The 26,907-nt window shown below is 53.4% G+C and overlaps 1 protein-coding gene across 1 annotated transcript in view; it reads right to left on the bottom strand.

Annotated features, from left to right (window-relative positions):
- GPR107 (G protein-coupled receptor 107) overlaps positions 1-26,907 on the bottom strand; it is a 202,503-nt gene that overhangs the window by 38,269 nt on the left and 137,327 nt on the right. The window contains exon 15 of the mRNA XM_069237052.1: positions 5,316-5,365. Within this exon, the coding sequence (XP_069093153.1) occupies positions 5,316-5,365 (50 nt within the window). The remainder of the gene's footprint in view (positions 1-5,315; positions 5,366-26,907) is intronic.

Here is a 26,907-nt window from a genome sequence, read left to right as displayed (position 1 = left end):
CATACCTACAGCTGTACAGCATAGACGGACATACCTACAGCTGTACACCATAGCTAGACAGCAGAGGACATACCTACAGGACATACGTACAGCTGTACACCACAGATAGAGAGACATACCTACAGGTGTACACCATAGCTAGACAGCACAGGACATACCTACAGCTGTACACCATCGCTAGACAGCAGAGGACATACCTACAGCTGTACACCATAGCTAGACAGCAGAGGACATACCTACAGCTGTACACCACAGCTAGACAGCATAGACGGTCATACCTACAGGTGTACACCATAGCTAGACAGCATAGACGGACATACCTACAGCTGTACACCATAGCTAGACAGCATAGATGGACATACCTACAGCTGTACACCATAGCTAGACAGCAGAGGACATACCTACAGCTGTACACCATAGCTAGACAGCAGAGGACATACCTACAGCTGTACACCATAGCTAGACAGCAGAGGACATACCTACAGCTGTACACCACAGCTTGACAGCATAGACGGACATACCTACAGGTGTACAACATAGCTAGACAGCAGAGGAGATACCTACAGGACATACGTACAGCTGTACACCACAGCTAGACAGCACAGGACATACCTACAGCTGTACACCATCGCTAGACAGCAGAGGACATACCTACAGCTGTACACCGCAGCTAGACAGCATAGACGGACATACCTACAGCTGTACACCATAGCTAGACTGCAGAGGACATACCTACAGCTGTACAGCATAGACGGACATACCTACAGCTGTACAGCATAGCTAGACAGCAGAGGACATACCTACAGCTGTACACCATAGCTAGGCAGCAGAGGACATATCTACAGCTGTACACCACAGCTAGGCAGCATAGACGGTCATACCTACAGCTGTACACCATAGCTAGACAGCATAGACAGACATACCTACAGCTGTACACCATAGCTAGACAGCATAGACGGACATACCTACAGGTGTACACCATAGCTAGACAGCACAGGACATACCTACAGCTGTACACCATAGCTAGACAGCACAGGACATACCTACAGCTGTACACCACAGCTTGACAGCATAGACGGACATACCTACAGCTGTACACCACAGCTTGACAGCATAGACGGACATACCTACAGGTGTACACCATAGCTAGGCAGCAGAGGACATACCTACAGCTGAACACCATAGCTAGACAGCATAGGACATACCTACAGCTGTACACCATAGCTAGACAGCAGAGGACATACCTACAGCTGTACACCATAGCGAGACAGCAGAGGACATACCTACAGCTGAACACCATAGCTAGACAGCAGAGGACATACCTATAGCTGTACACCACAGCTAGACAGCATAGACGGACATACCTACAGCTGTACACCATAGCTAGACAGCACAGGACATACCTACAGCTGTACACCACAGCTAGACAGCAGAGGACATACCTACAGCAACACATCACAGCCAGACAGCACAGGACATACCTACAGCTGTACACCATAGCTAGACAGCAGAGGACATACCTACAGCTGTACACCACAGCTAGACAGCAGAGGACATACCTACAGCTGTACACCATAGCTAGAAAGCATAGACAGACATACCTACAGCTGTACACCACAGCTAGACAGCAGAGGACATACCTACAGGTGTACACCATAGCTAGACAGCAGAGGACATACCTACAGGTGTACACCACAGCTAGACAACATAGGACATACCTACAGCTGTACACCACAGCTAGACAGCATAGACAGACATACCTACAGCTGTACACCACAGCTAGACAGACATACCTACAGCTGTACACCACAGCTAGACAGCATAGACGGACATACCTACAGCTGTACACCATAGCTAGACAGCATAGACGGACATACCTACAGCTGTACACCATAGCTAGACAGCAGAGGACATACCTACAGCTGTACACCACAGCTAGACAGCATAGGACATACCTACAGCTGTACACCATAGCTAGACAGCATAGGACATACCTACAGCTGTACACCACAGCTAGACAGCATAGACGGACATACCTACAGCTGTACACCATAGCTAGACTGCAGAGGACATACCTACAGCTGTACAGCATAGACGGACATACCTACAGCTGTACACCATAGCTAGACAGCAGAGGACATACCTACAGGACATACGTACAGCTGTACACCACAGATAGAGAGACATACCTACAGGTGTACACCATAGCTAGACAGCACAGGACATACCTACAGCTGTACACCATCGCTAGACAGCAGAGGACATACCTACAGCTGTACACCGCAGCTAGACAGCATAGACGGACATACCTACAGCTGTACACCATAGCTAGACTGCAGAGGACATACCTACAGCTGTACAGCATAGACGGACATACCTACAGCTGTACACCATAGCTAGACAGCAGAGGACATACCTACAGGACATACGTACAGCTGTACACCACAGATAGAGAGACATACCTACAGGTGTACACCATAGCTAGACAGCACAGGACATACCTACAGCTGTACACCATCGCTAGACAGCAGAGGACATACCTACAGCTGTACACCATAGCTAGACAGCAGAGGACATACCTACAGCTGTACACCACAGCTAGACAGCATAGACGGTCATACCTACAGCTGTACACCATAGCTAGACAGCATAGACGGACATACCTACAGCTGTACACCATAGCTAGACAGCATAGATGGACATACCTACAGCTGTACACCATAGCTAGACAGCAGAGGACATACCTACAGCTGTACACCATAGCTAGACAGCAGAGGACATACCTACAGCTGTACACCATACCTACAGCTGTACACCATAGCTAGACAGCAGAGGACATACCTACAGCTGTACACCATAGCTAGACAGCAGAGGACATACCTACAGCTGTACACCACAGCTTGACAGCATAGACGGACATACCTACAGGTGTACAACATAGCTAGACAGCAGAGGACATACCTACAGGACATACGTACAGCTGTACACCACAGCTAGACAGCACAGGACATACCTACAGCTGTACACCATCGCTAGACAGCAGAGGACGTACCTACAGCTGTACACCGCAGCTAGACAGCATAGATGGACATACCTACAGCTGTACACCATAGCTAGACTGCAGAGGACATACCTACAGCTGTACAGCATAGACGGACATACCTACAGCTGTACAGCATAGCTAGACAGCAGAGGACATACCTACAGCTGTACACCATAGCTAGGCAGCAGAGGACATACCTACAGCTGTACACAGCAGCTAGGCAGCATAGACGGTCATACCTACAGCTGTACACCATAGCTAGACAGCATAGACAGACATACCTACAGCTGTACACCATAGCTAGACAGCATAGACGGACATACCTACAGGTGTACACCATAGCAAGACAGCACAGGACATACCTACAGCTGTACACCATAGCTAGACAGCACAGGACATACCTACAGCTGTACACCACAGCTTGACAGCATAGACGGACATACCTACAGCTGTACACCACAGCTTGACAGCATAGACGGACATACCTACAGGTGTACACCATAGCTAGGCAGCAGAGGACATACCTACAGCTGAACACCATAGCTAGACAGCATAGGACATACCTACAGCTGTACACCATAGCTAGACAGCAGAGGACATACCTACAGCTGTACACCATAGCTAGACAGCAGAGGACATACCTACAGCTGTACACCACAGCGAGACAGCAGAGGACATACCTACAGCTGAACACCATAGCTAGACAGCAGAGGACATACCTATAGCTGTACACCACAGCTAGACAGCATAGACGGACATACCTACAGGTGTACACCATAGCTAGACAGCACAGGACATACCTACAGCTGTACACCATAGCTAGACAGCAGAGGACATACCTACAGCTGTACACCACAGCTAGACAGCATAGACGGACATACCTACAGCTGTACACCACAGCTAGACAGCATAGACGGACATACCTACAGGTGTACACCATAGCTAGGCAGCAGAGGACATACCTACAGCTGAACACCATAGCTAGACAGCATAGGACATACCTACAGCTGTACACCATAGCTAGACAGCAGAGGACATACCTACAGCTGTACACCATAGCTAGACAGCAAAGGACATACCTACAGCTGTACACCACAGCTAGACAGCAGAGGACATACCTACAGCTGAACACCATAGCTAGACAGCAGAGGACATACCTATAGCTGTACACCACAGCTAGACAGCATAGACGGACATACCTACAGGTGTACACCATAGCTAGACAGCACAGGACATACCTACAGCTGTACACCATAGCTAGACAGCATAGACGTACATACCTACTGCTGTACACCACAGCTAGACAGCATAGACGGACATACCTACAGCTGTACACCACAGCTAGACAGCATAGACGGACATACCTACAGCTGTACACCACAGCTAGACAGCACAGGACATACCTACAGCTGTACACCACAGCTAGACAGCATAGACGGACATACCTACAGCTGTACACCACAGCTAGACAGCATAGACGGACATACCTACAGCTGTACACCACAGCTAGACAGCATAGACGGACATACCTACAGCTGTACACCACAGCTAGACAGCAGAGGACATACCTACAGCTGTACACCACAGCTAGACAGCATACAGGGACATACCTACAGCTGTACAACATAGCTAGAGGGGCCAGAAGATACATAGAGACCTACACTTGAACTGGAACGCACAGCAGGGCAGATCAAAAGCTATACACTAGGCCTGATTTACACTTAAGAACTGATCTATAGCTCAACACTGGACCACCCCCGCCCCTTAGAACACAGGAAAATACATCTAAAGCCCTGCCCAAGAGCCACACCCTAAATCAGAATGCACCCATAGCCCTATATTGGCCACACATCAGCAGCATTCACCTTAATTTGTAGCTCTATACTCTCAGATGATGCATGCGATACATAAACGGCTCACAGCCATGCGCATTGCCAAGTAACAAGGCGTCACACCAAACTTCACGACTCTAAAGACTTCTTAGAAGAAAACCAACTTGCAAGCTTCCGAACCCAACATCAGATGGTAGCAGTATGCAAAGCATGCAAACCACACACGCTATAAACAAACTTCCTGGCACCGAAGGATGCATACAATACATACAGAGTTCATACCAGCCCTCATCTACAGCCCCGAACAGGCCTTTCCTACAGCCCTGCATGGATGGAGGGAGTGACCATTATTTACAGCTGTAGCTCTAATCTACAGCCACCTTGCTGCAGGCCTCGCCTGCAGTTCTATTCCCAGCTGTGGTGTGTTCCACACAACTCACCATGACGTAGTAATGGCGGAACAGCTTCAACTTCACTAGGTTAATCGCAGCTGTAAGGGAAAAAGAAAGAATAGAACAGTTTCAGGGACAGGAGCAAAAGAAATCAGAAAATCCATCATGGTGGCAACTGATGGAGCCCACCAGGAGTGTCGCATCGACAGGCATCTGCTGGGATCCGCTAGTAAGTGTCTCTACAACCGAGTAGGAGTGCACTAGTGACCAGGATCTTCTGGGCTCTACCAGGAGGTGCCACTAGAACCCAACAGGAGTGCGCTAGGGCCAGGCATCTGCTGGGATCTGCAAGGAACACTCCGAGGCTGAGTGTACAACCAGCAGGGCAACCAGAGTCTACTAGAGGTGCCCCAGTGACTAGAATCTCCTGGGTCTGCAGTCATCGAGAATCCTCCAAGAATCACAGGCCAGGACTGACTGGTATTTCCTGGGAGCGGAGAGTAATGCTGAACTCACCAGAACTGTGCCCGTCATTGGCATCGCCTGTGTTTAACAGTGGTCCTGATCCCGCCTTCACCCTCTCCCACAGTACCACAGTGACCGGCATCTCCTGGTGGCTCACAGTGATCCAGAACCTACCAGGAGTACCCCGGTGACTGGCATCTCCTGGAGAATGGCTGATCTAGAACCCATTAGGAGTCAGACCCCATGAATAAATGGCACCTCCATGGTGATACGGAACACACCAGGAGTGCCCAAGTGACAGCCATCTCCTGGAGTCTAACAGTAATCCAGAACCAAACTGGAGTGTCCCAGGCTTTTACAGAAAATGGCATTTGTGGGAAGTCATGGATTCTCAAACTATGCTTTACTAACCACAGGTACCACATTACAACACTTCAACACTGATCTGTACCACTGAATCACAGAAAAGACACTTAAAATACAAAAACATTGCTTTTCTTTATGTCATAGGGATTTGTACAGCATGCTTTCAGCCATTACTCTGCCCTCACAGCACTGCTGAGAGCAGCCAGAAGAGAAAATACCACCCTTACTTTAAACCATATCCCAAACAAAGTTACTCACCTTTGTAACACGTGTTCTGGTGGATACTTTAATTAACCTCAGATTCCTCACTTTTAGAGCATCGTCAGGTGCCAGATTGGATCAGGAAGATTTTTTAGCTTACTCCCTGCACGCCAGAAGTTGGTGTTGTGGCTCTGCATCAACCACGTTCCACTCCGGAAGTGACAGCTAGAGCTACATATATGCACCAGCTAAGCGTGCAGATGTCAGCTTCTTTCTTGACCTTGTCCTTGCCATCGGACAATAAGCCCACAAGCCAATCATCTGTGCCAGTGTGCAGGCCTCTAATCTGGAAACTTTAGATGGAAAGACACCATTCCACGGAATGGGAAGGTGGGAGTGCGGTGAGGAATCTGAGGTTAGATACAGTATCCACCAGAAAGAGCAGCACTGACGGTAATGACCCGTTCTCCTGATGAATACTTAGAACTGCAAATTCCTCAACTTTAGAATAGATACCAAAGCAGCATCGTCCAGCGTTAATAGGTATGTGGAATGACTCCGACCAAAAAGTACTAGCGGACCGAATAGCCAAAATGCCTTTCCTGTCTGCAAGGCAGAGTTTTGTGAACATGTCCACTGATGCCCACATTGCAGCCTCACAAGTACCCAGGACAGGCACCGCCACCATCACTTCCAGGAACACCTGAGGGGCCTTGGCGAGGCCGAAGGGGAGAATAGCAGGCTGAAAATGCTTGTGGCTCAACCAGAACCGCAAGTAGCACCAGTGGTCCTGAGGACAGGAACACGGATAAAGACATCCTGCAGGTCTAACCCTACCACCCCGCGTCCTGGATCGAGGGCGTAGAGAACCTGGGCCAGCATAAGCATCATGAATTTGTCCTTCCGCAAGAAGAAACTGAGAGGTCAGGTCCAAGATAGGACGAAGACCTCTATCCTTTCGGCACTAAGAAACAACAGGCTTAACATCCAGTTCCAATTTCCAAAGCTGGGATTCTCTCAACGGCTCTTTTCATCAAAAGATCCTGAACTCCCTACAGCAAGATGGACAGGTGCTCCTCTGAAAGCTGCTCTAATGCGGTGGAAGGTGCAGCAGGTCGGAAAGGAATGGCAGGGAACAACACTGCAGAACTATAGGCAGGAGCCACCAGATAGCCGGCACGGGCTGCCACCCGTGGAGAAATGACTGATTCTGCTACCCACAGTGTGGTCGTGTGCTGCTAAGTGCAAACTAAAGCAGCTTGGAGACTGTTGCAGGAGGGGCGGGGACTGGGATGGGACATTCTCTTCTGGATCAGTGATCGGACTGGGAACCTGTTCTTTGGTTGGTGGGCCTTGCTTGTATGCACAATCGGTGGCGGTGGTTTGTGTACGCTCTATTGAAGAATCAGCCTTCTCACCAAACAGGCAAGACCCAACAAAAGGCATGAATTATGCCTGAACATCACCCAAGAAGCCTGTGAGTCTCATCCAGGTGTGGCCCTTGACACTGCTAGTCCCGACTGCTCTGCCTAAACAGTTGGTAGTGTCCAGTCCTGACCTCAACACATATTTGGCAGCTAGTGTTAAAGGAACGAAGGGTGGGGAGTTGAGAATGAAAATGTCACTTACCCAGTGTACATCTGTTCGTGGCATCAGTCGCTGAGATTCACATGGTATGCATGAGCTCGCCATCTGGTGTTGGGTCGGAGTGTTACAAGTTGTTTTTCTTCGAAGAAGTGTTTTCGAGTCACGGGACCGAGTGACTCCACCTTCTGTGCTCATTGCGCATGGGCGTCGACTCCATCTTCGATTGTTTTCCCCGCAGAGGGTGAGGTAGGAGTTGTACTATAGTAATAGTGCCCGCGCAATGAAAAATGTAAGTATGTACCTATTAAAGGATTAAGTAATATATATACAAATGTACAAAATTGAAGGTAACTTCTGAACTGCTACAGGCTTCCGGGGAGGTGGGTGGGTCCATGTGAATCTCAGCGACTGATGCCACGAACAGATGTACACTGGGTAAGTGACATTTTCAGTTCGATGGCATCTGTCGCTGTAGATACACATGGTATGCATAGACTAGTAAGCAGTTAGTTCCCCATAAGCGGTGGTTTAGCCTGTAGGAGTAGAAGTTGTCTGAAATAGAGTTCTTAATACAGCTTGACCTACTGTAGCTTGTTGTGCGGATAGCACATCTATACAGTAGTGTTTGGTGAATGTGTGAGGCGTAGACCAAGTGGCTGCCTTACATATTTCTTGCATTGGGATGTTTCCTAAAAAGGCCATTGAAGCACCTTTTTTCCTTGTTGAATGTGCCCTGGGAGTAATGGGCAGTTGTCTTTTTGCTTTAAGGTAGCAGATTTGGATGCATTTAACTATCCATCTGGCTATACCTTGTTTTGATATTGGGTTACCTGCATGAGGTTTTTGGAATGCAATAAATAGCTGTTTAGTTTTTCTGATGTTCTTCGTTCTGTCAATGTAGTACATTAATGCTCTTTTGACATCTAATGTATGTAGTGCTCTTTCAGCCACAGAATCTGGCTGTGGGAAGAATACTGGTAATTCTACCGTTTGATTTAGATGGAATGGAGAAATAACTTTTGGTAAAAATTTTGGATTAGGTCGTAGGACGACCTTATTTTTATGTATTTGTATAAAAGGCTCTTGTGTTGTGAACGCTTGAATTTCACTTACTCTTCTTAGAGATGTAATGGCGATGAGAAAGGCAACTTTCCAGGTGAGGAATTGTATTCCGCAAGAGTGCATGGGTTCGAAGGGTGGGCCCATGAGTCTTGTTAGAACCACGTTTAGGTTCCATGAAGGAACAGGTGGTGTTCTTGGTGGTATAATTCTTTTAAGCTCTCTATGAATGCTTTGATAACTGGTATCCTATACAAGGAAGTTGAATATGTAGTTTGCAGGTATGCAGATATTGCTGCAAGGTGTATTTTAATAGAAGAGAAGGCTAGCTTTGCTTTTTGTAAATGGAGCAAGTAATCTACTATATGTTTTGGAGTTGCCTCTAGTGGTTGTATCTGATTATGATGGCAGTAACAAACAAATCTTTTCCACTTACTTGCGTAGCAGTGTCTAGTGGATGGCCTTCTGGCCTGCTTTATGACTTCCATACACTCTTGGCTAAGTTGTAAGTGTCCGAATTCTAGGATTTCAGGAGCCAGATTGCTAGATTCAGCGATGCTGGGTCCGGGTGTCTGATCTGTTGGTTGTGTTGCGTTAACAGATCTGGTTTGTTGGGCAGTTTGATGTGTGGTACTACAGACAGATCTAGCAGTGTTGTGTACCAGGGTTGTCTTGCCCACGTTGGTGCTATTAAAATGAGTTTGAGTTTGTTTTGACTCAATTTGTTTACTAGGTAAGGAAGGAGAGGGAGAGGAGGAAAAGCGTAAGCAAATATTCCTGACCAGTTCATCCATAGGGCATTGCCTTGGGATTGCTTGTGTGGGTATCTGGACGCGAAGTTTTGGCATTTTGCGTTCTCTTTTGTTGCAAATAAGTCTATTTGTGGTGTTCCCCAGAGTGTGAAGTAGGTGTTCAGAATTTGTGGGTGGATTTCCCATTCGTGGACTTGCTGGTGATCTCGAGAGAGATTGTCTGCCAGCTGATTCTGGATCCCCGGAATAAACTGTGCTATTAGACCAATTTGATGGTGGATTGCCCACTTCCATATTTTTTGAGCTAACAAGCTTAACTGCGTTGAATGTGTTCCTCCTTGTTTGTTTAGATAATACATCGTTGTCATGTTGTCTGTTTTGACAAGGATGTATTTGTGGGTTATGATTGGTTGGAAAGCTTTTAGTGCTTGAAAAACTGCTAATAATTCTAGATGATTTATATGCAGTTTTGTTTGATGTATGTTCCATTGTCCTCTTATGTTGTGTTGATTGAGATGTGCTCCCCACCCTGTCATGGAAGCATCTGTTGTTATTACGTACTGTGGCACTGGGTCTTGGAAAGGCCGCCCTATGTTTAAATTTATACTGTTCCACCATAGAAGCGATAGGTAAGTTTGGCGGTCTAGCAACACCAGATCTAGAAGGTGACCCTGTGCTTGAGACCACTGTGAGGCTAGGCACTGTTGTAAGGGCCTCATGTGCAGTCTTGCGTTTGGGACAATGGCTATGCATGAGGACATCATGCCTAGGAGCTGTAGTATTGTTCTTGCTTGTATTGTTTGGTTTGGAGACATGTGTTGAATGACCCTGTTGAAATTGTGGATCCTTTGTGGAGTTGGCGTTGCTACTCCTTTTGTCGTGTCTATTATGGCTCCTAGATATTGCTGTACTTTGCTTGGCAGAATGTTTGATTTTGCAAAGTTGACGGTGAACCCTAAATTGTAGAGGGTTTGTATGACTTGATTTGTGTGGTTTGAGCATTGTGTGAGCGAACTGGTTTTGATTAGCCAGTCGTCTAGATACGGGAACACATGTATTTGCTGCCTTCTGATGTGTGCAGCGACTACTGCTAGGCACTTTGTGAATACTCTTGGAGCGGTTGTTAAACCAAAAGGCAATACTTTGAATTGGTAATGTATTCCTTTGAATACAAACCTTAGATATTTCCTGTGTGATTGATGGATTGGTATATGGAAATATGCGTCCTTGAGGTCTAGGGTTGTCATGTAGTCGTGTTTTCTGAGCAATGGTAACACTTCTTGTAGTGTGACCATGTGAAAGTGGTCTGATTTGATGAATGTGTTTACTACCCTGAGGTCTAGAATTGGTCTCAGTGTTTCGTCCTTTTTTGGTATCAAGAAGTACAGTGAATAAACTCCTGTGTTTATTTGTGTGCTTGGTACTAATTCTATTGCATTTTTTTGCAGTAGTGCTTGAACTTCTATCTCTAGAAGTTGTGAATGGTATTTTGATAAATTTTGTGATTTTGGTGGTATGTCTGGAGGGAATTGCATGAATTCTATGCAATAACCATGTTGGATAATTGCTAGGACCCATGTATCTGTAGTTATTTTGTCCCATGCTTCGTAATATTGATGTATCCTCCCCCCCACTGGTGTTGTGTGGGAGGGGTGAGTGACGTGTGAGTCACTGCTTGTTGGTAGTGGTTTTGGGGCTTTGAAATCTTCCTCTATTCCTAGGAAATTGCCCCCCTCTATACTGGCCCCGAAAACCTCCTCTGTACTGTCCCTGGTAGGTGGGCGGTGCGGACTGTGAGGTGCTAGCTTGTGTGGCCTGACCCCGAAACCCTCCTCTAAAAGGTGTTTTGCGGAAGGTGTTATAAGATCCTCTGCTCTGCGGGGAGTAGAGTGCGCCCATGGCCTTGGCAGTGTCAGTGTCCTTCTTGAGCTTTTCTATAGCTGTGTCGACCTCCGGACCGAACAGAAGTTTCTCGTTTACTGGCATGTTAAGCACTGCCTGCTGAATTTCTGGCTTGAATCCAGACGTTCTGAGCCATGCGTGCCTACGGATGGTAACCGACGTATTAATGGTTCTTGCGGCCGTGTCTGCTGCATCCATGGAGGAGCGTATTTGATTGTTGGAAATGTTTTGACCCTCCTCAACAACCTGTTTTGCTCTTTTTTGCAGATCTTTTGGGAGATGTTCAATGAGATGCTGCATCTCATCCCAGTGGGCTCTGTCGTATCGCGCTAGCAGCGCTTGTGAATTTGCGATGCGCCACTGGTTTGCTGCTTGGACAGCAACCCTCTTCCCGGCTGCATCGAACTTCCTACTTTCTTTATCTGGGGGAGGTGCATCCCCAGAAGTGTGTGAGTTTGCCCGTTTTCTGGCAGCCCCTACCACCACAGAGTCTGGTGGCAGCTGAGAGGTGATGAAGACAGGGTCCGTAGGAGGCGCCTTATACTTTTTGTCCACCCTAGGCGTCACTGCCCTACTTTTAACTGGCTCCTTGAAAATGTCCTTTGCATGGCGTAGCATGCCTGGGAGCATCGGCAGGCTTTGGTAGGAGCTGTGGGTTGAGGAGAGGGTGTTAAATAAAAAATCATCCTCTACTTGTTCCGAGTGTAGTTCCACATTATGGAATAGAGCTGCTCTAGCCACCACTTGTGAGTAGGCTGTGCTGTCTTCCGGTGGTGATGGCCTAGTTGGGTATGTGTCTGGGCTGTTATCAGACACTGGTGCGTCGTACAAGTCCCACGCATCCTGATCTTGGTCGTCGTGGCTCATGGCGGTGTGAGCTGGCGAATGTGACGGGGTGTAAGTTGGCGAAGCCGGAGTTACAGGTGGAGGCGAGGGAGGAGGTGTTACCTTTTGTGTTGTTTGTTGCTGAGGAGTAAACTGAAGCGTTCTCTTTCGTTTGACAGGTGGAAGGGTACTGATCTTCCCAGTCCCCTGCTGAATAAAGATACGCTTTTGCGTGTGATCCACGTCAGTGGATTGCAGTTCTTGTTCAAATCTATGTTTCTTCATTTGAGAAGACATAGAATGCTCTTCGGTATAGGAGCCAGAAACAGGGTCTGATGTCGCTTTTTTCGGCTCCGAAAGCCCTGTCGATTGTTTTTTCGGCTCCGAGGTAACCTTCCTCTTTTTCTGTGCCGAAAATTCTTGGCCTCTATGGTCTTCGGCGCCACTGTCTCGGCGTCGATCGGTGTCGACACCGAACTCTCGGTGTCGATGCTTCTGTTTAGCACTCTCTCGGTCCCGAGGAGGCTGCGTGCCGGTGTCTCGACCGAAGTCGGACGATCTCGACACTGAATGGGCCTTTTTCGGTGCCGATTGTTGGTCACCGAGAATTTGGGTGGAGCCATGGCCGGTTGGCAGTGGCGTCCCCTGGGCCTTCTTTCCTTTTTTAGGGTTTGATCTCGACGTCTTACTCACAGTTCTTGTAGAGTGTAGCTCGTCGGAGTCTGAATCCTGGATGGAAAAGGATTCCTCCTGTTCTTCTTCTGTCTCGAACTGTCGACGCTCTTTTGGCGTGGACGCCATCTGCAGTCTTCTCGCTCGACGGTCGCGCAGAGTTTTTCGGGACCGGAACGCCCGACAGGCCTCGCAGGATTCTTCACTGTGCTCGGGTGACAGGCACAGATTACAGACCGAGTGCAGGTCCGTATAAGGATATTTGTTGTGGCATTCGGGGCAGAATCGAAACGGGGTCCGATCCATCGGCGTTGTCCTCCACGCGGTCGGGCCGACTAGGCCCCGACGGGGTGCCGAAATCTACCCCGAAGGGCACCGAAGCGCTTCGATGTTCAACGCGTCGTCGTATGTGTCTATCTGTAACCGGATCGCAACGATACCGTCGAAAATCTTCCGTCTTCAGCTATCTTTCCGTTCCGAAACTCGGAGCGACATGAACACGTCCGAACCCGATGGCGGAAAGAAAACAATCGAAGATGGAGTCGACGCCCATGCGCAATGAGCACAGAAGGTGGAGTCACTCGGTCCCGTGACTCGAAAACACTTCTTCGAAGAAAAACAACTTGTAACACTCCGACCCAACACCAGATGGCGAGCTCATGCATACCATGTGTATCTACAGCGACAGATGCCATCGAACTATCCATTTGCGACCCTATCTGGGTGGGGGGAAGAGACAGAGGGGCAGAGCGAATCAGCTGGGATTAATCCTTTAATACTGCTAGTAGAAACCTTAAATACCAAGCTCTCGGGAGTAGGGTGGTGGGTCAAGAAGCAGGTTCACCTAGTGAAGGTCTGTGTCTTCGTGCCAGAGGTCTATTTAAGGATGGGCAGGGATAAGTTCAGGGCAGTGCAGAAAAGCAGCAGGGCCTGGACAAGGTCTACCCAAGCTGCCAAACTTCAGTGAGGCCATTGGTTTTCACCTCAGACTAGAACTTTAACTCCAGGGCTTCAGATATCTTGCAGATCCAAATAGAAATGGTCATCCTCGCATTGTCACCCAAGCCTGGATGGCTTAGGTCAGTGTCTGAGCCCAAAAACTATTAGGAGTGCGGCTCCTAGGCACATGAACTAGCTTTGTTCCATGATGCGACTTCACCGATGTCTTTAATCCATCCATCCATCCATCCATCCACCCACCCACCCGTCCTTCCAGCCATCTGCCCATCCATCTATCCATCTGTCTGTACGTCCGTCCATCCATCCATCCATCTTTCTGTCCGTCCATCCCTTCCTTTCTGCATTAATTCTTCTTGTTCATGTTTCCTCCCTTCTTCCTTTATATCCATTTCCTATGTGCAACTCTGGGGAGTGTGCGCGGCTGTGTGCTGCTATGTGCAACCACAGGCAGTGTGCGCAGCTGTGTGCTGCTATGTGCAACCATGGGCCGTGTGCGCGGCTGTGCGCTCCTATGTGCAACTCTGGGGAGTGTGCGCGGCTGTGTGCTGCTATGTGCAACCACAGGCAGTGTGCACAGCTGTGAGTTCCCATGTGCAACCACGGGCAGTGTGCACAGCTGTGCGCTCCTACGTGCAACCACAGGCAGTGTGCGCAGCTGTGTGCTGCTATGTGCAACCACGGGCCATGTGCGCAGCTGTGAGCTCCTACGTGCAATCACAGGTAGGATGTGTGATCCTATGTGCACCCCTGGGCAGTGTGCACAGCTGTGAGCTCTACGTGCAACCACAGGCAGTGTGCACAGATGTGAGATCTATGTGCAACCACAGGGAGTGTGCTCTCCCATGTGCAACCACGGGCCATGTGCACAGCTGTGCGCTCCTAGATGCAACCACAGGAAGTGTGCGCGGCTGTGTGCTCCTACGTGCAACCACAGGCAGTGTGCACAACTGTGAGCTCTACGTGAAACCACGGGCCATGTGTGCGGCTGTGAGCTCCTACGTGGAACCACGGGCAGTGTGCACAGATGTGAGATCTATGTGCAACCACAGGGAGTGTGCGCTCCTACGTGCAACCACAGGCAGTGTGCACAGCTGTACGCTCCTACGAGCAACCATGGGCAGTGTGCGCTCCTACATGCAACCACAGGCAGTGTGCATAGCTGTGCGCTCCTACGTGCAACCATGGGCAGTGTGCGCAGCTGTGCGCTCCTACGTGCAACCATGGGCAGTGTGCGCAGCTGTGAGCTCTACGTGCAACCACAGGCAGTGTGCACAGCTGTGAGCTCTACGTGAAACCACGGGCCATGTGCGCAGCTGTGAGCTCCTACTTGGAACCACGGGCAGTGTGCACAGATGTGAGATCTATGTGCAACCACAGGGAGTGTGCGCTCCTACGTGCAACCACAGGCAGTGTGCACAGCTGTACGCTCCTACGAGCAACCATGGGCAGTGTGCGCAGCTGTGAGCTCCTACGTGCAACCACAAGCAGTGTGCGCAGCTGTGCGCTCCTACGAGCAACCACGGGCAGTGTGCACAGATGTGAGATCTATGTGCAACCACAGGGAGTGTGCGCTCCTACGTGCAACCACAGGCAGTGTGCACAGCTGTACGCTCCTACGAGCAACCATGGGCAGTGTGCGCAGCTGTGAGCTCCTACGTGCAACCACAAGCAGTGTGCGCAGCTGTGCGCTCCTACGAGCAACCACGGGCAGTGTGCGCAGCTGTGCGCTCCTACGTGCAACCACGGGCAGTGTGCGCAGCTGTGCGCTCCTACGTGCAACCACGGGCAGTGTGCGCAGCTGTGAGCTCCTACGTGCAACCACGGGCAGTGTGCGCAGCTGTGAGCTCCTACGTGCTACCACGGGCAGTGTGCACAGCTGTGCGCTCCTACGTGCAACCATGGGCAGTGTGCGCAGCTGTGAGCTCCTACGTGCTACGACGGGCAGTGTGCGCAGCTGTGAGCTCCTATGTGCTACAACGGGCAGTGTGCACAGCTGTGAGCTCCTATGTGCTACGACGGGCAGTGTGCATAGCTGTGAGCTCCTACGTGCAACCATGGGCAGTGTGCGCAGCTGTGAGCTCCTATGTGCTACGACGGGCAGTGCGCGGCTGTGAGCTCCTACGTGCAACCACGAGCAGTGTGCGCAGCTGTGAGCTCCTACGTGCAGCCATGGGCAGTGTGCGCAGCTGTGAGCTCCTACGTGCAACCATGGGCAGTGTGCGCAGCTGTGAGCTCTACGTGCAACCACAGGCAGTGTGCACAGCTGTGAGCTCTACGTGAAACCACGGGCCATGTGCGCGGCTGTGAGCTCCAACTTGGAACCACGGGCAGTGTGCACAGATGTGAGATCTATGTGCAACCACAGGGAGTGTGCGCTCCTACGTGCAACCACAGGCAGTGTGCACAGCTGTACGCTCCTACGAGCAACCATGGGCAGTGTGCGCAGCTGTGAGCTCCTACGTGCAACCACAAGCAGTGTGCGCAGCTGTGCGCTCCTACGAGCAACCACGGGCAGTGTGCGCAGCTGTGCGCTCCTACGAGCAACCACGGGCAGTGTGCGCAGCTGTGCGCTCCTACGTGCTACCACGGGCAGTGTGCACAGCTGTGCGCTCCTACGTGAGCTCCTACGTGCAACCACGGGCAGTGTGCGCAGCTGTGAGCTCCTACGTGCAACCACGGGCAGTGTGCGCAGCTGTGCGCTCCTACGTGCAACCACGGGCAGTGTGCACAGCTGTGCGCTCCTACGTGCAACCACGGGCAGTGTGCGCAGCTGTGAGCTCCTACGTGCAACCACGGGCAGTGTGCGCAGCTGTGAGCTCCTACGTGCTACCACGGGCAGTGTGCGCAGCTGTGAGCTCCTACGTGCAACCACGGGCAGTGTGTGCAGCTGTGAGCTCCTACGTGCTACCACGGGCAGTGTTCGCAGCTGTGCGCTCCTACGTGCTACCACGGGCAGTGTGCACAGCTGTGCGCTCCTACGAGCAACCACGGGCAGTGTGCGCAGCTGTGAGCTCCTACGTGCAACCACGGGCAGTGTGCGCAGCTGTGAGCTCGCTCCTACGTGCTACCACGGGCAGTGTGCACAGCTGTGCGCTCCTACGTGCAACCACGGGCAGTGTGCGCAGCTGTGCGCTCCTACGTGCTACCACGGGCAGTGTGCACAGCTGTGCGCTCCTACGTGCAACCACGGGCAGTGTGCACAGCTGTGCGCTCCTACGTGCAACCACGGGCAGTGTGCACAGCTGTGCGCTCCTACGTGCAACCACGGGCAGTGTGCACAGCTGTGCGCTCCTACGTGCAACCACGGGCAGTGGGCGCAGCTGTGAGCTCCTACGTGCAACCACGGGCAGTGTGCACAGCTGTGCGCTCCTATGTGCTACGACGGGCAGTGTGCACAGCTGTGCGCTCCTACGAGCAACCACGGGCAGTGTGCACAGCTGTGCGCTCCAACGTGCTACCAGGGGCAGTGTGCACAGCTGTGCGCTCCTACGTGCTACCAGGGGCAGTGTGCACAGCTGTGCGCTCCTACGTGCAACCACAGGTAGTGTGCATAGCTGTGCGCTCCTACGTGCTACCACGGGCAGTGTGCGCAGCTGTGCGCTCCTACGTGCTAGCGCGGGCAGTGTGCGCAGCTGTGCGCTCCTACGTGCAACCACGGGCAGTGTGCGCAGCTGTGCGCTCCTATGTGCTACGACGGGCAGTGTGCGCAGCTGTGCGCTCCTACGTGCAACCACAGGCAGTGTGCATAGATGTGCGCTCCTACGTGCAACCACGGGCAGTGTGCGCAGCTGTGAGCTCCTACGTGCAACCACGGGCAGTAGGCGCAGCTGTGCGCTCCTACGAGCAACCACGGGCAGTGTGCACAGCTGTGCGCTCCTACGTGCTACCAGGGGCAGTGTGCACAGCTGTGCGCTCCTACGTGCAACCACAGGTAGTGTGCATAGCTGTGTGCTCCTACGTGCAACCACAGGCAGTGTGCATAGCTGTGTGCTCCTACGTGCAACCACAGGCAGTGTGCATAGCTGTGCGCTCCTACGTGCAAACACGGGGAGTGTGCACAGCTGTGTGCTCCTATGTGCTACCAGGGGCAGTGTGCGCGGCTGTGTGCTCCTACGTGCTACCAGGGGCAGCGTGCGCGGCTGTGTGCTCCTATGTGCTACCAGGGGCAGCGTGCGCGGCTGTGTGCTCCCATGTGCAACCACGGGCCATGTGCACAGCTGTGCACTCCTAGATGCAACCACAGGCAGTGTGCGCGGCTGTGTGCTCCTACGTGCAACCACAGGCAGTGTGCACAGCTGTGAGCTCTACGTGAAACCACGGGCCATGTGCGCGGCTGTGAGCTCCAACTTGGAACCACGGTCAGTGTGCACAGATGTGAGATCTATGTGCAACCACAGGGAGTGTGCGCTCCTACATGCAACCACAGGCAGTGTGCATAGCTGTGCGCTCCTACATGCAACCACAGGCAGTGTGCATAGCTGTGCGCTCCTACGTGCAACCACGGGCAGTGTGCACAGCTGTGAGCTCCTATGTGCTACGACGGGCAGTGTGCGCAGCTGTGAGCTCCTACGTGCAACCACGGGCAGTGTGCGCAGCTGTGAGCTCCTACGTGCAACCATGGGCAGTGTGCGCAGCTGTGAGCTCTACGTGCAACCACAGGCAGTGTGCACAGATGTGAGATCTACGTGAAACCACGGGCCATGTGCGCGGCTGTGAGCTCCTACTTGGAACCACGGGCAGTGTGCACAGATGTGAGATCTATGTGCAACCACAGGGAGTGTGAGCTCCTACGTGCAACCACAGGCAGTGTGCACAGCTGTACGCTCCTACGAGCAACCATGGGCAGTGTGCGCAGCTGTGCGCTCCTACATGCAACCACAGGCAGTGTGCATAGCTGTGCGCTCCTACGTGCAACCACGGGCAGTGTGCGCAGCTGTGCGCTCCTACGTGCAAACACGGGCAGTGTGCACAGCTGTGCGCTCCTACGTGCAACCACGGGCAGTGTGCGCAGCTGTGCGCTCCTACGTGCAACCACGGGCAGTGTGCGCAGCTGTGCGCTCCTACATGCAACCACAGGCAGTGTGCGCTCCTACATGCAACCACAGGCAGTGTGCATAGCTGTGCGCTCCTACATGCAACCACAGGCAGTGTGCATAGCTGTGCGCTCCTACGTGCAACCACAGGCAGTGTGCACAGCTGTGAGCTCCTATGTGCTACGACGGGCAGTGTGCATAGCTGTGAGCTCCTATGTGCTACGACGGGCAGTGTGCACAGCTGTGAGCTCCTATGTGCTACGACGGGCAGTGTGCATAGCTGTGAGCTCCTACGTGCAACCACAGGCAGTGTGCGCAGCTGTGCGCTCCTACGTGCAACCACGGGCAGTGTGCATAGCTGTGCGCTCCTACGTGCAACCACGGGCAGTGTGCGCAGCTGTGAGCTCCTACGTGCAACCACGGGCAGTGTGCGCAGCTGTGAGCTCCTACGTGCAACCACAAGCAGTGTGCACAGCTGTGCGCTCCTACGAGCAACCACGGGCAGTGTGCACAGCTGTGCGCTCCTACGTGCAACCACGGGCAGTGTGCGCAGCTGTGCGCTCCTACGTGCAACCACGGGCAGTGTGCGCAGCTGTGCGCTCCTACATGCAACCACGGGCAGTGGGCGCAGCTGTGAGCTCCTACGTGCAACCACGGGCAGTGGGCGCAGCTGTGCGCTCCTACGAGCAACCACGGGCAGTGTGCACAGCTGTGCGCTCCTACGTGCTACCAGGGGCAGTGTGCACAGCTGTGCGCTCCTACGTGCAACCACAGGTAGTGTGCATAGCTGTGCGCTCCTATGTGCTACCACGGGCAGTGTGCGCAGCTGTGAGCTCCTACGTGCTAGCGCGGGCAGTGTGCGCAGCTGTGCGCTCCTACGTGCAACCACGGGCAGTGTGCGCAGCTGTGCGCTCCTATGTGCTACGACGGGCAGTGAGCACAGCTGTGCGCTCCTACGAGCAACCACGGGCAGTGTGCACAGCTGTGCGCTCCTACGTGCTACCAGGGGCAGTGTGCACAGCTGTGCGCTCCTACGTGCTACCAGGGGCAGTGTGCACAGCTGTGCGCTCCTACGTGCTACCAGGGGCAGTGTGCACAGCTGTGCGCTCCTACGTGCTACCAGGGGCAGTGTGCACAGCTGTGCGCTCCTACGTGCTACCAGGGGCAGTGTGCACAGCTGTGCGCTCCTACGTGCAAACACAGGTAGTGTGCATAGCTGTGCGCTTCTAGGTGCAACCACGGGCAGTGCGCAGAGTTGCATACTCCCAGGAGCAGCCCCGAGCAGTCTGTGCTCCCATGCGCTGCCCCGGCGCAGTGTGCACACGTGTGTGCTCTTTACCATGTGTACAGTCCTAAGCTCGTTCATGCAGGTATGTTGCATGCATGAGGTGTTCAGTCTCATCTCCTCTCGGAAGCAGGTTCTAGGTGTCCTGATGCTCTGCCCACCGAGGACCACCGGAGGTGGCATACTCTGTGGCAGGGGACTGATGGGCAGGCACTCACCCGGTGATCCCACAGGAGCCACGCAGCGCAGGCTGGGCACACACTGGGCTGTACCCAGCAGCCTGCCCAGCACGCTGCCATAGGTGCAGACCCCGGCTCCCTGCCGCTCAGAGGGCCATATGGATGTTCTGTTTTTATATAGGGTAAGTTCTGCGAATGCTGTGCTTCTAGGCGCAGATGTAAGCAGCCCTGGCCCAAGGGAGCCTTGAGGCCTCATGTACAAAGAACTGATCTGATAAAAGGGGGCAGAACACGGCGCCCTGGCTTGTACTAAACCGGTTTTGATTTTGTAAACTAATAATTCGGTTCACAAAATACAGAGTTGAAGCGGCTGCAACTGGACCCCCCTGATCAATATTCATGCAGTAGGTCGCAGATTGTGACCCATTACAACTGGCCACAATCACAGGGACGGTGGCCTGCTGGGGTCAGACGACCACCAAGTCTGTGACTTCTTTTAAATGAAGCAATTTTTTTTAAATGTGTTAAAAACGAAAAGATACACTTTTTTTTTTTTTTTTTTTAAAGTAGTTTCAGCCGGGACGCACTGCCTAATCTAAGAAACATTTGTCAACATTCACAAAGGAGAATAGCTCTCCCGGGACCCTTTCCTGTTTGTGAATGGGCTACCCCCCTCCTCCCCCACAGCCAGAACTCCCTCCCCAAACACTGCATGTCACATCTCACAGAGGGACCGGTAATGGCCCCACAGCTCAGACCCTCTGTGAGGGACCCACAGCGCAGACCCTCTCCACTGCACGTCACATCACACGGAGGGACAGGTGATGGACCCACAGCTCGGACCCCCTCACACATCACACTCAGGGAGGGGTGATGGCCCCACAGCCCAGTCCCCCACTGCACGTCACATCACATTGAGGGAGGGGTTATGGCCCCACAGCCCAGACCTCCTCACACATCACACTGAGGGAGGGGTTATGGCCCCACAGCCCAGACCTCCTCACACATCACACTGAGGGACGGGTGATGGACCCACAGCTCAGACCCCCTCCCACATCACACTCAGGGAGGGGTGATGGCCCCACAGCCCAGTCCCCCACTGCACGTCACATCACACTGAGGGAGGGGTTATGGCCCCACAGCCCAGACCTCCTCACACATCACACTGAGGGAGGGGTTATGGCCCCACAGCCCAGACCTCCTCACACATCACACTGAGGGAGGGGTTATGGCCCCACAGCCCAGACCTCCTCACACATCACACTGAGGGACGGGTGATGGACCCACAGCTCAGACCCCCTCCCACATCACACTCAGGGAGGGGTGATGGCCCCACAGCCCAGTCCCCCACTGCACGTCACATCACACTGAGGGAGGGGTTATGGCCCCACAGCCCAGACCTCCTCACACATCACACTGAGGGAGGGGTTATGGCCCCACAGCCCAGACCTCCTCACACATCACACTGAGGGACGGGTGATGGACCCACAGCTCAGACCCCCTCACACATCACACTCAGGGAGGGGTGATGGCCCCACAGCCCAGTCCCCCACTGCACGTCACATCACACTGAGGGAGGGGTTATGGCCCCACAGCCGAGTCCCCCCACTGTACGCCACATCACACTGAGGGACGGGTGATGGCACCACAGCTCAGACCCCCCCCCCCCCCCCACTGCACGTCACATCAAACTGAGGGAGGGGTGACCACACCCCACAGACCAATAACTGCATCACATGAAGTGGGGGTGGGGATAGGTGAAGGACCCACAGCCCAGACCCCCCCCCCCCCCCCACACACCTCCCCAGCTGCATGTCACATCACACTGAGGGGCGGATGACCACCCACACAGGCAAGGTAACCGCCACATCATATAGGGGGGGGAGATCTCACAGCCCAGACAGATTATACACTCACCCCAACCCCCTCCTCTGATTGTCACATCACACTGGGAGCAGGTGACAAGTCACTGACACCCCCCCTCTCCCCCCCCACCCCCGGACAGCTCCTCGTGAATATTCCGCTCACGCCTCGAGCCGCAGTTTAATGTACAGAGCACGTGCCCTGCATGAGAAGGAGGCAGACACCCGCAGTGCACCCAGGGGGGGGATATGTATAGAGGCCACGTGGGGGTGGGGGGCATGGAGGTCTCTGGGGATGGGGGGGGGCATGAAGGTCTCCCTCGGTGTCCTGCATGAGGAGCAGACACCCGCAGCGCACCAAGGGGGTGGGGGTTATGTATAGACTAGGCCTCGTGGAGGTGGGGGGCATGGAGGTCTCTGGGGATGGGAGGGGGCATGGAGGTCTCCCTCCGTGTCCTGCATGAGGAGCGAGGCTCTCTGCCCTCAGCCTCAGGCCTGCCCCTAAGGAGCACTGTCCTTGCATCTGTCCTTGCATGGCTCTCTGTCCCCAAACCCTGGACAGCCCCTAAGGAGCACTGTCCTTGCACAGCTCTCTGTCCTCAGCCCCTGGACAGCCCCTAAGGAGCACTGTCCTTGCATGGCTCTCTGCCCTCAGCCTCAGGCCTGCCCCTAAGGAGCACTGTCCTTGCATGGCTCTCTGTCCCCAAACCCTGGACAGCCCCTAAGGAGCACTGTCCTTGCACAGCTCTCTGTCCTCAGCCCCTGGACAGCCCCTAAGGAGCACTGTCCTTGCATGGCTCTCTGTCCCCAAACCCTGGACAGCCCCTAAGGAGCACTGTCCTTGCACAGCTCTCTGTCCTCAGCCCCTGGACAGCCCCTAAGGAGCACTGTCCTTGCATGGCTCTCTGTCCCCAAACCCTGGACAGCCCCTAAGGAGCACTGTCCTTGCATGGCTCTCTGTCCTCAGCCCCTAAGGAGCACTGTCCTTGCATGGCTCTATGTCCTCAGTCTCTGGACAGCCCCTAAGGAGCACTGTCCTTGCATGGCTCTCTGCCCTCAGCCCCTGGGCAGCCCCTAAGGAGCACTGTCCTTGCATGGCTCTCTGTCCTCCGCCCCAGGCCTGCCCCTAAGGAGAACTGTCCTTGCATGGCTCTCTGTCCTCAGCCACTAAGGAGCACTGTCCTTGCATGGCTCTCTGTCCTCAGCCCCTAAGGAGCACTGTCCTTGCATGGCTCTCTGTCCCCAAACCCTGGACAGCCCCTAAGGAGCACTGTCCTTGCATGGCTCTCTCTCCTCAGCCCCTGGGCAGCCCCTAAGGAGCACTGTCCTTGCATGGCTCTCTGCCCTGAGCCCCAGGCCAGCCCCTAAGGAGCACTGTCCTTGCATGGCTCTCTGTCCTCAGCCCCTAAGAAGCACTGTCCTTGCATGGCTCTCTGTCCTCAGCCCCTGGACTGCCCATAAGGAGCACTGTCCTTGCATGGCTCTCTGTCCTCAGCCTCAGGCCTGCCCCTAAGGAGCACTGTCCTTGCATGGCTCTCTGCCCTCAGCCCCATGCCAGCCCCTAAGGAGCACTGTCCTAGCATGGGTCTCTGTCCTCAGCCCCTGGACTGCCCCTAAGGAGCACTGTCCTTGCATGGCTCTCTGTCCTCAGCCCCTGGACTGCCCCTAAGGAGCACTGCCCTTGCATGGCTCTCTGCTCTCAGCCTCTGGATAGCCCCTAAGGAGCACTGTCCTTGCATGGCTCTATGTCCTCAGTCTCTGGACAGCCCCTAAGGAGCACTCTCCTTGCATGGCTCTCTGCCCTCAGCCCCTGGGCAGCCCCTAAGGAGCACTGTCCTTGCATGGCTCTCTGTCCTCAGCCCCAGGCCTGCCCCTAAGGAGCACTGTCCTTGCATGGCTCTCTGTCCTCAGCCCCTAAGGAGCACTGTCCTTGCATGGCTCTCTGCCCTCAGCCCTGGACAGCCCCTAAGGAGCACTGTCCTTGCATGGCTCTCTGTCCTCAGCCCCTAAGGAGCACTGTCCTTGCATGGCTCTCTGCCCTCAGCCCTGGACAGCCCCTAAGGAGCACTGTCCTTGCATGGCTCTCTGTCCTCAGCCCCTAAGGAGCACTGTCCTTGCATGGCTCTCTGTCCTCAGCCCCTGGATTGCCCCTAAGGAGCACTGTCCTTGCATGGCTCTCTGTCCTCAGCCCCTGGACTGCCCCTAAGGAGCACTGCCCTTGCATGGCTCTGTGTTCTCAGCCTCTGGATAGCCCCTAAGGAGCACTGTCCTTGCATGGCTCTATCCTCAGCCCCTGGACTGCCCCTAAGGAGCACTGTCCTTGCATGGCTCTCTGCCCCTCAGCCTCAGGCCTACCCCTAAGGAGCACTGTCCTTGCATGGCTCTCTGTCCTCAGCCCCTAAGGAGCACTGTCCTTGCATGGCTCTCTGTCCCTCAGCCTCAGGCCTACCCCTAAGGAGCACTGTCCTTGCATGGCTCTCTGTCCTCAGCCCCTAAGGAGCACTGCCCTTGCATGACTCTCTGTCCCCAAACCCTGGACAGCCCCTAAGGAGCACTGTCCTTGCATGGCTCTCTGTCCGCAGCCCCTAAGGAGCACTGTCCTTGCATGGCTCTATGTCCTCAGTCTCTGGACAGCCCCTAAGGAGCACTGTCCTTGCATGGCTCTCTGCCCTCAGCCCCTGGGCAGCCCCTAAGGAGCACTGTCCTTGCATGACTCTCTGTCCTCAGCCCCAGGCCTGCCCCTAAGGAGAACTGTCCTTGCATGGCTCTCTGTCCTCAGCCACTAAGGAGCACTGTCCTTGCATGGCTCTCTGTCCTCAGCCCCTAAGGAGCACTGTCCTTGCATGGCTGTAAGGAAATGCCTCCTTGGCATGGTTGCCCCCTGACTTTTTGCCTTTGCTGATGCTATGTTTACAATTGAAAGTGTGCTGAGGCCTGCTAACCAGGCCCCAGCACCAGTGTTCTTTCCCTAACCTGTACTTTTGTATCCACAATTGGCAGACCCTGGCATCCAGATAAGTCCCTTGTAACTGGTACTTCTAGTACCAAGGGCCCTGATGCCAAGGAAGGTCTCTAAGGGCTGCAGCATGTCTTATGCCACCCTGGAGACCTCTCACTCAGCACAGACACACTGCTTGCCAGCTTGTGTGTGCTAGTGAGGACAAAGCGAGTAAGTCGACATGGCACTCCCCTCAGGGTGCCATGCCAGCCTCTCACTGCCTATGCAGTATAGGTAAGACACCCCTCTAGCAGGCCTTACAGCCCTAAGGCAGGGTGCACTATACCATAGGTGAGGGTACCAGTGCATGAGCATGGTACCCCTACAGTGTCTAAACAAAACCTTAGACATTGTAAGTGCAGGGTAGCCATAAGAGTATATGGTCTGGGAGTCTGTCAAACACGAACTCCACAGCACCATAATGGCTACACTGAAAACTGGGAAGTTTGGTATCAAACTTCTCAGCACAATAAATGCACACTGATGCCAGTGTACATTTTATTGTAAAATACACCACAGAGGGCACCTTAGAGGTGCCCCCTGAAACTTAACCAACTATCTGTGTAGGCTGACTGGTTCCAGCAGCCTGCCACACTAGAGACATGTTGCTGGCCCCATGGGGAGAGTGCCTTTGTCACTCTGAGGCCAGTAACAAAGCCTGCACTGGGTGGAGATGCTAACACCTCCCCCAGGCAGGAGCTGTAACACCTGGCGGTGAGCCTCAAAGGCTCACCCCTTTGTCACAGCCCAGCAGGGCACTCCAGCTTAGTGGAGTTGCCCGCCCCCTCCGGCCACGGCCCCCACTTTTGGCGGCAAGGCTGGAGGGAACAAAGAAAGCAACAAGGAGGAGTCACTGGCCAGTCAGGACAGCCCCTAAGGTGTCCTGAGCTGAAGTGACTCTAACTTTTAGAAATCCTCCATCTTGCAGATGGAGGATTCCCCCAATAGGGTTAGGATTGTGACCCCCTCCCCTTGGGAGGAGGCACAAAGAGGGTGTACCCACCCTCAGGGCTAGTAGCCATTGGCTACTAACCCCCCAGACCTAAACACGCCCTTAAATTTAGTATTTAAGGGCTACCCTGAACCCTAGAAAATTAGATTCCTGCAACTACAAGAAGAAGGACTGCCTAGCTGAAAACCCCTGCAGAGGAAGACCAGAAGACGACTACTGCCTTGGCTCCAGAAACTCACCGGCCTGTCTCCTGCCTTCCAAAGATCCTGCTCCAGCGACGCCTTCCAAAGGGACCAGCGACCTCGACATCCTCTGAGGACTGCCCCTGCTTCGAAAAGACAAGAAACTCCCGAGGACAGCGGACCTGCTCCAAGAAAAGCTGCAACTTTGTTTCCAGCAGCTTTAAAGAACCCTGCAAGCTCCCCGCAAAAGGCGTGAGACTTGCAACACTGCACCCGGCGACCCCGACTCGGCTGGTGGCGATCCAACACCTCAGGAGGGACCCCAGGACTACTCTAAGACTGTGAGTACAAAAACCTGTC

This window comes from Pleurodeles waltl, chromosome 6 (genome assembly GCF_031143425.1).
Source record: "Pleurodeles waltl isolate 20211129_DDA chromosome 6, aPleWal1.hap1.20221129, whole genome shotgun sequence".
Classification (NCBI taxonomy): domain Eukaryota; kingdom Metazoa; phylum Chordata; class Amphibia; order Caudata; family Salamandridae; genus Pleurodeles; species Pleurodeles waltl.
This window is presented reverse-complemented; position numbering and strand designations above follow the sequence as displayed.